This window comes from Lycium ferocissimum, chromosome 4 (genome assembly GCF_029784015.1).
Source record: "Lycium ferocissimum isolate CSIRO_LF1 chromosome 4, AGI_CSIRO_Lferr_CH_V1, whole genome shotgun sequence".
NCBI lineage: Eukaryota > Viridiplantae > Streptophyta > Magnoliopsida > Solanales > Solanaceae > Lycium > Lycium ferocissimum.
In genome coordinates, this window is record NC_081345.1 from 41,259,214 (window position 1) to 41,272,124 (window position 12,911).

The following is a 12,911-nucleotide window of genomic DNA, read 5'->3' on the forward strand; positions in this document are numbered from 1 at the left end:
AAATTTTTTTAGTGAATTATTGAAGCTGTCAAGAGAAAATAATGTGTCTACGGATCTAAAATACAAACGTTATAAGTGATCTTTATGCCATTTTGAAAATATTTTATAAAATTGGAACGATAGAGAAACGATATAAGTTTTAAATTAAGCTTAAACCGCATTGCGGACAGCAGGTCACCGTGCTTCCCTCTCTTTTTTTTTAAGTCTTTTATTATGTAGTTTGAGCAATAATTTATATATACTATCAAAAATATTAATTTTTTAATACTTAAAAATAGAACATATCTCTAATGGTACATATACTAGAGATGATTTGCTCCATTTCAATTACCAAAAACAAAAGCTATTTGGGAAGTTAGAGGAAAAAGAAAAAGATTGCGTATGAAAACTCTGAAGTGAAGTCGCACTTGTGAAAGACAGTTGTAGTTCACACAAGAAGGATAGGTTTGGCAATTACTCCCTTTTAGAGTTGGAGTGGAGTGGTCCAAAGCTTAGTTGGTGTACATTTAATGAAATAATTTATGCACCGTTAATATTGATCCATATTAATTTATCAATCCATATTAATTTATTATCACATTAAAAAGTGAACTGAGGTGAGACCGTACACTAACAACTATGGTTAAATTAGGGGAGATTTGGTTTTACTTTTGGTTATAAATATTAGTTCAGTTATATGACCTTTTTCATAACAAATCAGTAAAACTAATACAGGATGTGAATAAAAATTGTAAGGTTATTTTCTCTTATTCAAATTATAAGTAGACATAAGAGATTATTTTCTTTAAAATTAAAAAGACACATATAAAAGATATATGTTATACATTTATTCATTTAAATTATCATATTAAGTTTTTTTCCTTTTTTTGTCCTTTCCTTTTAAACCACATTTGTACCCCACCTATCTTTTTCTCTCTCCAATTGTGTCTTTTATTTTATCTTTCCTTTGAGCTTGTCACTGGTAGACCTGACTATCTTTATTGTTCGACAACTAACATTTCATTTTGACCAACATGATTGTCTTTTGGTTAATACTTCTAGGTTTCTCTTAGACAAACTAACTTATTTTACTAGTCATGCTTGAAAACAAAGTGCCCAAAAAGAATAAGAAAGAACTGGTCCATAAGAAATAATACAAAAAGCACATGGTCCCCTACAAAGCCTATGAAATTGACAAGGTATGTTAATCATATTCACATGGCTGTCGGGGGAGAAGTTAAGACTTAGGGTTAATTTCGTAGGAGTGTACAACGTGCAACTGTCAAATTGATGAATTCGTTTACAGCTACTGCTGACAATTTAGGGTATTCTTGGCATGTGTTGTTTGATATAGTCGTTAATTTTTCACTAAAAGAAGAAGATGATGAATTTGATGTTACGTAAAAAACAAGAAAAGAAAAAAGGAAACCTACAACGAAAAGGTAGGAACTAGGACGCATGATGCTCCACTTCTGATAATCAGTTCATCTTTCACGTGTGTGTTAAACTAGTTACTATGAATATACGGAAAAGGACCAAATATACCCATATACTATGAGAAAAGGTTTAAATATACCCTCATTATCTCTGCGTGGACATCCGATCCTACGTGACACTAATATTTAATAAGGCGAATGCCACCTCAGTGCCCCTAATCCATTTCATCCATTGCCACCTCAGTGCCCCTAATCCATTTTACCCATTTTAATTTTGAAAAACAATTTTTTTTTCAAATTGGTTGGTGTTTCTTGGTACAACTAGCTTCTAGCACCTCTTGGAGCATTAGGTTATTTATTCATTAATAATGATGTAACTTCTCATGTTTTCCGGTTTTAATTTGTTTTTGCTCCTACAACTAAACAATCTAATATAAATCCCGGAGAACTTGGTACCCTGCCACATTAACACTGCATGAACCCGAAGAGATGATAGACAACCCTAATATTAGTGGCTCTTAAGTTCTAATCTAGCAAACAGATCAAAGAAAAAACTTAACATTGTACTCTCCATTGGAGTTATTATTACTAGACTAGATTCCGTTGGATAGCATACAGTTCGTCCAATACACAATTGAACTTCTTTGTGTGGAACGAACAGAAGGAAAAAATAAAGCAACCGATTCAGAAATTTCATGTAGTATTGTAAAGCATATTTTCCACCTTTAACCAAATTCCTGATAAGATGTGCAAGTCTAAATAAATGAATGGGATGAAGAACTTGAGTGTCCAGAATAAATGTCTTTGTAAATGGCTGTCTTTGGGAGAAAAATTTCCTGAAGAATCTTTTGATCCCTGCAGACTGCAGTTTACAAGGACCTTTCTTTGCTGAATGTAAAAATTAAAATGGATGGACTGTAAGGTTTACATTTGCAAGATTGGGAAGAAGGAAACACACTACTTTGGTATTGACAAGCAAGGATGAGAATTCTCTATGAAATCTCAACTTCACAAGCAAATAATTAGACCAGAGGATATATACATAGGGTAGTCAGCGAAATGTAAGATGGCATAGACAATAAGACATGTTTGCAAAGTGAAGTTACAAATAAACATGCAAGGGAATCAAATTAGACAGTCAAGTGAACACAATCAAATAAACATGTAAAATAGGGATTCCAGCAAAATCCGCATTGTCATGCTATCAGTTAATCGTTATCTCAAAACCATTTACTATGTTAACAAGCACATTTGAGAACATCTTTTGGAAGCATTCCACATAAGTAAACAAATGTAAGTTAGAAAACAGCCATGGTTTAATTTTATCAAGCAGATTAATACATGTAGTAAACATAAAATTCTCATAGTACTAACCAACCAGATTTATCTAGTATCATGCTATCAAGATCCAGATTGTGAGTTGTGACCATGGAGGACAGAAATAGAAGATACAATGCTAATACACTTGTGCTACTTTAAACAGTGACGAGTCAAATGCATATTTTAGGGACACACAACATTAGTAAACACGATGTCAACAAAGGGACAATAACAATGATCACAGTTCAAAGATTGTCAAGCTTAATGCACGTACCTCTTCTACCAAATTTGTCATTTCATATGCACAATTGATATTATGTGAGACAATTAATCAGTAATGTAGGCACACCTTTAGCATTAGATATTGCTATAACAACAGAACCAGACCTGGTATAGATAAAGCAAAAATGGAGGTGGACTTATTAAGCCCCTACCGGAAACAGTTTGGGTTGGTTTGGAGCCCCTACCAGAAACAGTTTGGGTTGGTTTGGACTTTGGAGGATGAAAACTCTCAACTTAAGGGATATGTATAAAAGCTAGAATATGAGAACGTCCCCAATAATTGTAAACATGGTAGAAATTTGGGGCACGTGATGATGCATTCCAGAGTTTTAGAAAGGCAAAAGGCAGCTAAAATCAAGAATAATGAAATCAGAGTGGAAATGGATGAGGTAAGGAGTAAGAAAGCATATACTTTTGGTTTCAATCAAATAATATGCTTATACACTGAGGAAACACGGAACAGTGATGAGGAATGAACAATCCACACGTTAATTCTGAGAGTTATAGACTCCAATATACCTTTTTTAAAATATTTTACCCTATTCTGAGATGAGCAGTTAAGCCATAAAAATCTTTAACTCTGCTATGGGATGGACAATTCAGGACCCGTTTCATGAGAATTATTCACTTTTTACCCGAATAATTTTTTACGGTTTTTGGCCATGAAAATCCTAATCCAACCTGAAGTTTGGATTCCAAATTTGAAAACAGCTTATAACATGTTTACCAACTCTATCTTCATAATTCCAAATAAAGTGAAAAATGTTTGGAATCTATGGCCAAACGCCTACTCTGTGTACTCTTTAACATATAAATGAAAATATGCACTGGTAACTTAACTTATCTTATTGCAATAATCATTTCATACTCCCACAAAGAATATAAGATGCAGACAATCATACAACATATGCATGTATAAGATAATACACACAACATTACTACTAGCTATAACCAAAAGACAGATAGTAACTCGGTTCCTATGTATAGGCCTATTGAATAGCCATGATCCTCCAAAGAAATATATCAGTAAAATACATATATCAATCAAAACTTCCCAATAGAAACTCAAAATCAATACCTAAAACACACTATAAATCCAAAACAAAAATTAAAGCATCTTGGCGCGAGCAGTAACAGCTCTAGGTTTAGAATAAACCTTACCAGCAGGTGAACCCATAATGAGACTACAAGGTGAATCTCTAGCAATCTTAATATTCAAAAAAGAACCTAACACATGTATCTTCAAATCCGCAATTACAATCCTAGTCTTCGTAGCATTCACTATAGCAAATTTCGGCTTTCAACCTTTACCCGATAATCTACCAATGGCCCTAGATAAATGCTCACCTCTTAGCGTCTTCACATCTTTTCTTTCTTTTTTTTTTTTTTTTTTTTTTTTTTTTTTTTTTGGATAAAGGTCACATCGCGTCTTCACATCTTTTCTTATATTCAAACATCTCTATTACCGTCTCTGTTTCAATTTGTTTGTATTACTCCCTCCGGATCAAAAAAAGTACCCACTTAGCCTTTTTTTCTTGGTTCAAAAAAAGTGTCCACTTATTAAATCAAGAAGGAATTAACCTTATTTTTCCATATTTGCCCCTATTAAGTGATATATGATCAAATGCCAATGCCTATTTAATTAAGGGTAGTTTAGTCAAATTACCTATTTTTATCTAGGAGTTAGTATTTTCTTAAGGGGTGTACAAATGACTAAGTGGACTCGTTTTTTTTTTATCCAAAAGGAGTACTTTTTTAGTTTGTTTAGAAAAAAATGTCTCTTTCCTAATTTGACAACTCTTCAATTTCAAGATCCCACATGACATGTGTAAGACAACAAGATTAAAGGGTATTTTGGTACATTACACATATCTTTAATTTTACACCAAACTAAAACAAACAAATTGAAACGGGAGTAAAAAGGCTTAACTTGGTAACACAACTTTTAGATGTCAAAGTCTCGAGATCCTCCATTTAAGAACAGAATATCATTACAATACATTTATCAATCAAATTTTTCCAATAAAAACTCAAAATTCAATACCTAAAACATTCTATAACTCCAAAAACAATAAAATTAAAGCATTTCAGCGCGAGCAGTAACAGCTCTAAGCTTAGAATAAACCTTACCAGCAGGTGAACCCATAATGAGACTACAAAGTGAATCTCTAGCAATCTTAATATTCAAAAAAGATCCCAATATATGTATCTTCGAATCCGCAATTACAATCCTAGTCTTTGTAGCATTCTCTATAGCAAATTTTGTCTTTCCACCTTTACCCGATAATCTCCCAATAGCCCTAGATAAATGCTCACCACGTAAAGTCTTAACATCTTTAATCTCAAATGAATCAACATATAACTCATCTAAACGTAACAAAGCAACAGCATCACATACATCAAACCCCAACATAAAAGCGTGTACGAAATCAGCACATTTTTGTAAGTTGCTTATGTCGGGTGTGTCGGGTCGGGTTTTGAGTTCGACCCGACGTTTTTTGAGGTTCATACGGATGTCGATTTTCATTTGTTCGTAGATTGGGTTGTAGATTTCGAGCCATGTTTTTTTTAAGGGAGTGTAACGGTGCTGTGGGACTGTTACTTTGCGGAATTGGATGTGACCGTCGGATATTTCGTGGGCTTTTAAGGGTTGGAAATTGGGTTTTGTTGGTAGGGTTTGTGGTGGATTTACGGCCGTTGGATTGTCGATATCCATGGCGGCACAGGGATGGGGAAGGAGAGGCAGAGGAGTAGGGTTTTAAAGAGAGGTTTTTGTAACGGTACGAAGGTACAATATATTCATGTTAAATTGTTAATTGAGGAGTATTATATGGGCCGGATTTTGGACCCAATTTTAGGTCTGGCTAATGGCTAGTCAAGAGGCCCATACTTCAGTGGCTGATTTACGCTAATATCCTTTTTTTAAAGGTAATCCTTTTATTCATTTAGATTAAATACAATCAATAACATTTCTAAAACAGTGTCTTTTAGTCTGATATTTTTTTTGCTGCTTAAGCGAAATGTTGTTATATAAAACATATACTTAATATGACACAATATGAAAGATCGGTTATAGAGTGGTCTCATGACTGTATAACTCTGGTTGACAAAGATTACACTATCGTCTAATGTTTACAAAATTTTAAATCGCAATCTAATATTTTCTCATAAGTTTTTCAGTTTACTCAAAAATATTTTTAACCGGAGTCTAAAAGGTCATAAGTTGTGTAAAAAAAGAAAAGGCATAATTTACTTAACGGTTGTCCGAAAGAGGACAACCAACAAAAATCTCTGATGGTCTAAGCCCATCTAAGCTTTTGCATGGATTGATTTTAATAACATTTCATTTTATCTTTAGATGAATACATTCTGTGTCCAACTTACTACAGTTTGAACACATTGAACTACTAACTAGTACTTCTACTATTCCATAAGATTCTTTACTATTTGGGCAATCAAAGAGATTTTATTCGACCTTGTTACTTATAAGTTTTATAATATGTTACTTTCCAAATATGTAAATACTAATTCAAATTGGAGATATATGCCCAAATCACACCGGAATTTAAATAGTTTAACCCAAAAATCTTGCATTAGCCACTGCAGGATTCTAACATACAACTGACTACCTGATGCACGCTGCATATGTATCACTAAAAAAAATGAAGCAAAGAAACATTAAGTCGCAAACCAAAACAAAATGTACTGGTGCAGCTTTGATACGAGGCAATAAGAAATGCACGGGCAAGTTGATGTTTGACAAACCCGTAGTACAATGAAACATCAAATAGAAAATATTCAAGAGTGTACAAGGTCGATGTCTAAAACGTTTGCTAATCTATTTTTAAAATCACTTGTAGAACTCAAAGTCAGTGTCGGGCTTTTTCACATTGGTCCTGTAACCCTTTTCAAAGTCCTTGGGAAGTATGACATAACGATTCTTTCGCACAGCATGCATACCCGCTTCCTGACAAATAGCTGTAATCTGCAGACATTCAACATAAACCACAGTCGTGTTGGTCAAATTGACTCTTCAATTAACGGTCATTCACATTTTCAAAATTGAAGCACCAAAGCAGACAGAAAAATAAAGAACTATTCAGGCTTAACACATGACTTCCACATTTTAGATCAGTAGTGGAGCAACCTGTTCTCCCTCAAAAACAGATGGAAGAGTAAAGAGACAAACCTCAGCAGCACTAATTTTATCAGGGCGAGAAACATAATCTTCCAAGTCAACCTCATCGCCTAAGTTCATCTTAGCAGTACAGACCTGGCCAATGTAATCCAGCTTTAGATTTGTGGTTTATTAAGTAAACACAGAAAAAATATAAGATACTCAATGAGTGGCACAATTCAGAAACCAATCTATCAATAACTTTCTTCCACATTTTTCCAATCTTAACTTTTCCTGCTTTGGTGATGGGAAAAGGGGTTAAAGAAGATATCCGGAGAGCAAAATCATCAAAAATTCTACCTGAAAAACAAGTCTCTTTTGACGCCTGTCAGGCAAAGGAAATTCAATCTTCCGATCAAGCCTCCCAGGACGCAGAAGTGCAGGGTCCAAAGTATCAGCTCTGTTAGTTGCCATAATAACTTTCACATTCACGGTCTGGTCAAACCCGTCCATCTGCAGAAGTACCAAATGAAAACCTCATGAATAATGCAAATAGGGGAAATTCTGACGGGATTATTCTACGATTATGTAGAAGCCTACCTGATTTAGCAACTCCATCAGGATACGCTGGACCTCCCTATCAGCTCCAGTCTGAGCATCAAACCTAGCAGTAGCAATTGCATCTACCTCATCAATAAATATAATTGCAGGAGCATTTTCTTTGGCAAGTCGGAAGACATCACGAACCATTCGCGGACCCTGAACAGAGTCAGAAAATAAGTGAGGAAAGTAAATCTCGAACAATAGAAACAAATGGAGTCTTCTCATTGTTCGCGGACAAATTTGACAGTCCAATCTAGGACATAAAAAGGAAATCTCCAGACAAACAAATTTATGTACAGAGAAATTTAAATTGAACTGAAGTTGCATCTAAAAGAGTTGCACAGAACATGCTGCAACAAAATGTAGAATAATGCATTCCAAGCTGCATGCTGCTGGGACTGAAATGTTCTACCGATCAATTGCAAAAAGCTGGTCTGTCTTTAACTTCTGAAAAAGAAAAGAGAAAAAACTGGTCCGTCTCTACAGCCACTACTAAGTATCAATGAGTGGTTCTTCTATATGGTGTTTAAATTACAAGGAATGGTTCTTGTACATGATGTTTGCTGGTCAATACGACAGGAATAGGAGATCTCATGTCCCTCATCTTTAGTTATCTATTTTATTTTTTTTATCAAGATATATTCTGATCTATATTAGCAGTGCCTTCTATTATAACGTATGTAAGATGCCTGAGGAGTATCCAGCTTGGTGCCAAATATGTGTGTAAAACTTTGGAGTTCCTGAGGTCCAAACAATAGCCACTAATCATGAAATTTCAAAAGAAGAAGTCTTTGACAAGACGCCAGTGGTTTCTTTCTTCCAAAGTCGTATAGAAAGGAACACTTCAAAAGAACAATTTGTATTTAAAAAAATGCAGTCCAGATAGTCTGACCATTAACAATGGGTGAGTAACATCATTGATGCATAAAAACAAAATGCTCAGAGTATTCCATTACTTCAATGCATACCTCACCCAAGTACTTCTGAACAAATTCTGAGCCAACAACCCTTATGAAGGCAGCAGTAGTGTGATGAGCGACAGCCTTTGCAAGCATAGTTTTCCCAGTACCTGGTGGACCATAAAGCAAGACACCACGGGGAGGATCTATACCAATCTGCTTGTACAAGTCATGATGGGTCAAAGGTAACTCAACAGCCTCACGGATTTCCTGCTTTTGTATGTCACATCCTCCAATATCCTGGAGTGAGGGAAAATAAGACAAAAAAAAAAAAGAGAATGAAAGGCACATTAACAGAGTCCTAAATTATATCAGACTTCCACTTGCTCACTTGTAGCAGTAACATATGACACATGACATGTATACATGCATATAAAAATAACATTTATCAGGACAAACATAAATGATTGTTCCTCATTAGTGTTCCGACTACAGAACTAGATGCATTCTTTACTTATATCACATTACCCCACTAAGTGCTTCATGATTTTGAAGAAGAAATTCGAGAGGAGACTATGAGTTGCACATTCTGCACCATGTTTCGTTGTATGAATAGATAAGTTAATTCGAATTACCAAATCTGCCATTGATCATCACAAACCTTTTTCCTTCTTTCCCATAGTATAATATGGATTGCATACAAGGAAGAAAAACACACACACACACACACACACAATATCCATTTTCACCGAGGATACTACATTTATGAAACAACAACTATTGAAAGACACCATTGACCAATCTTTGTTATCCTGATTCTTTTAAAAGACATGTCTTGCTTCTTGTATCTTTTGTTCTTTCTGACCAGACTCTTGAGAACAGAATGATGTGGTTGATAGAAGCGTTGCCCACATGACAACTACTTTAAAGACTATGGAATGAGTACTAAAGTCCACTTAACAGCCTTTTAGAAGAGCAATAATAGGATTTTGAGGTTATGGAAAAGCCATGGTATTACAAAGGTTTATACACACCCAATAGCTGCAGGTGTAGTTATTCACACGGAGAGCTGATAGGAACTGAGGTTAAATAAGAATATGCTGTGAAATATGATTCTATGAGATAAGTGAATTGATTGATTAAAGAGAAACAAGCTCCTCAATGAGTTCATAAGTTTTTTAAAAATGGAGCTTCCTCACTTGGTTTTAAAATTACTATTAAAAAATATTGTCATTCTTGTCGTGAAGGGCAGCCTTGGCGTAACTGGTAAAGTTGCTGCCATGTGACCAGGAGGTCACGGGTTCGAGCCGTGGAAACAGCCTCTTGCAGAACTGCAAGGTAAGGCTGCGTACAATAGACCCTTGTGGTCCGGCCCTTCCTTGGACCCCGCGCATAGCGGGAACTTAGTGCACCGGGCTGCCCTTTTTTTTTTATTGTCATTCTTGTCGTACGATACGTTGCAGTCTATGGTAACCATAGAAGAGTAAATGAGGTATGTTAACATTATATTGAAAGAAGTATTCCTAATCTATTTTATGGAAGTTCTAGGTTGTGACACCTTAACTAGCCTTCATTCTACTAACTAAGGTTGTCCAAGGTCTTCGTGAGCCATCATAAAAAGATAATTCCTGGGATTCATTTAATGATAAAGGTATTGATCTTTAGTGAGCAACGGGAAATCCTGCATACAAGATGTATGCAAGATAATTCTTGGGTTTAAAATTTCCGTTCAGATATCGGAGACAGTTGAAGGGCAGCATTGGAGCAACGTAAAGTTGTCTCAATGTGACCTATAGGTCCCAGATTCGAGCTGCGGAAGAAGTCACTAATGTGTCGGTGTAACCCTGCTAACACGGGATGCTATGTGCACCGCGCTGCCCTTTTTCTTTTCATTTTTTTTTATATCGGAGACAACTCATCTAACGGAGTCCACGTCTAGCTAATAGTCAAATCTCAATCCAGAACTCATAATCACGATAAAGTAAACCTAATGTTGAAGGTCCACAAGACATCAATTTACACTTTAAACTCTAGTGAACCAATTAAAAAAAGTAGAAAACCAAACGTAACATCAACCAACAAATCCTGAGTAATTAAGAAACATTGGGACCAGCAATACATAACCCTAACCAAATTAACATATAAACCCTAATCAGTGTAGTTAACCATAAACTAATTTCGCAATTCAGATACGTAACCCTAATCAAAATTAACATAATAAACCCTAATCAACATATTTAAGCACAAATCTTACTAGAAATTTAAGAACTATGACACTTACGCTGTAATTAACATCACGCTTTTCCGATTGGCTAAGCAATATAATACTCGAATCAGCTTCAGGAGTCAAAACATCAACAAGCGCATTCGAATGTCGGTGCAAAGCAACAGAAGCCGAAGGCTTAAGTAACTCCCGATTAATCGTACTTAACATCCTAACATAGTAATTAGATTCAGTAGTGGACCCTACAATAGCATTATTCGTATCAATCATCTCCATATACTGTCCAATTACTAATGGCACAGATTAGATCCGTTAGTAATTAAGCTACGGATTTTATATAATTATTTTTATTATTTGGATGAAGCTTCAGAAAGCCTCTAATTTGCCTTAATTAACTATTCACAACCTCTAATCTTGCTATAATTACTGTAACAAGCAGTACGTAATCCCTACACAACAGATTCCACATAATAATAAACCCTAGCAACTCAAAATTATAATACTTAACATTGTAAGTAACGTCAGGCTTCTCCGATTACTAACTGCACCGATTGGATCGGTTTGATCCTCTAATTTGACTTCATTTACAATTCAGAGCCTCTTAAATTACAATTCAGAGCCTCTAATTTTGCTATAATTACTGAAACAGGCAGTATGCAGTCCCTATACAACAAATTCAAATAATAAACCTAATCAACATATTTAAGAACAAATACTACTAAAAAATTCACAATTATAACACTTACACTGTAGGTCACATCAGGCTTTTCCGATTGGCTAAGCAACGAAATACTCGAATCAGCTTCAGGTGGCAAAACATCAACAAGCGCATTCGAATGTCGGTGCAAAGCAACAGAAGCAGAAGGCTTAAGTAACTCCCTATTAATCGTACTTAATATCCTAACATAGTAATTAGATCCAGTAGTAGACCCTACAATCGCATTATTCGTATCAATCATCTCCATAAACTGACCGATAACTAACGGCACTGATTGGATCCGTTTAACCTCTTCTTGTGCACGTAAATGTTCCCGACGAAGATTTTTTAGTTCGTCCTTTACGTATTCTTCTTGGATTTCGATGAATTCGAGTTGTCGTTGAAGTGATTTTAGGCGAGCGTAGAGATCGTCTTCGCCGTTATCGGAGGACAGGTCGGGTAAAGACGAGTCGGGTCGGGTTGCTGGTGGGTCGGGTAAGGGTTTTGGATCGAGAACCATTGCTGTTGCCATTGTTGGAAGTGGAGAAAAGGTGTGGGAGTTGAGTAAAACAGAGAATGAAGTATATATAAGTGTAATAATAAAACTAGATAAACCCAACTTTTATTTTTAATGGAAAGGTCATATTTGCCCTTTTCATATTATTTTCGATATATTTATACCTGCGATTCAATTTTGGGATTTTTTTTGATATATTTATCTTATTATTCAATTTTGGGATCATATTTGATCTTGTCATTCAATTTTTACGTTATTTCAGTCAAATTTAATGTATCAACTTAATTTTTCCTACATGGTGCCTAATATATTTTTTTCCAAACTAAATTTACTCACCAATTTAAACTCTTTTAATCTTAGAACACAAAAGTCTCATTGTTCGTAGATACAATTTCACCACTCAAATCTCGCCCATATTAAAATCCAACTTTTATTATTACGATACGATAGGGTAAGAGTTATTTCAACATTTCTTATTTATTACACTGATTTTCTACATAAAAACTACAAAAGAAAAACAAAAAAAATCTGAAAAATAGAGCCCAAACTTGAGGTGAACCGACAATAGTTTATTGTGAATTTGTGGTCATTCATCTCCATAAACTGACCGATAACTAAAGATGGGGGTCGGATTTTGGATCCGTAACTATCGGCGTTATATCCCGTATTTTTGAACGTCGTTATTTGCCGAGGTGGGGCCCACACGTCGAGATATTTTTGAAACATCCGAGAAGTCATATGAATTATATATGTAAAGTTAAACACAACTCATGAAGGACCCTTGGGTCAAATCAAAGTGGAAACCCTCCAAACGAATATTCTTAAGAAAACGTTTTC

General features: G+C 35.2%; 2 protein-coding genes across 2 annotated transcripts; both read right to left on the minus strand.

Moving 5' to 3' along the window:
* Window positions 1–4,960: 4,960 nt before the first annotated feature.
* LOC132052974 (uncharacterized) lies at window positions 4,961–5,805 on the minus strand. Its single transcript, XM_059444733.1, has one exon. The coding sequence runs from the start codon at window positions 5,731–5,733 to the stop codon at window positions 5,095–5,097; it is 639 nt and encodes a 212-aa protein (XP_059300716.1). The 5' UTR covers window positions 5,734–5,805; the 3' UTR covers window positions 4,961–5,094.
* A 905-nt stretch (window positions 5,806–6,710) lies between these two features.
* On the minus strand, window positions 6,711–12,137 carry LOC132052975 (26S proteasome regulatory subunit 6B homolog). Its single transcript, XM_059444734.1, has 6 exons — window positions 11,607–12,137; window positions 8,706–8,936; window positions 7,735–7,893; window positions 7,495–7,647; window positions 7,207–7,290; window positions 6,711–7,002 (listed from the first exon to the last, which is right to left on the minus strand). The coding sequence occupies exons 1-6, from the start codon at window positions 12,087–12,089 to the stop codon at window positions 6,868–6,870; spliced, it is 1,245 nt and encodes a 414-aa protein (XP_059300717.1). The 5' UTR covers window positions 12,090–12,137; the 3' UTR covers window positions 6,711–6,867.
* Between the last annotated feature and the right edge of the window lie 774 nt (window positions 12,138–12,911).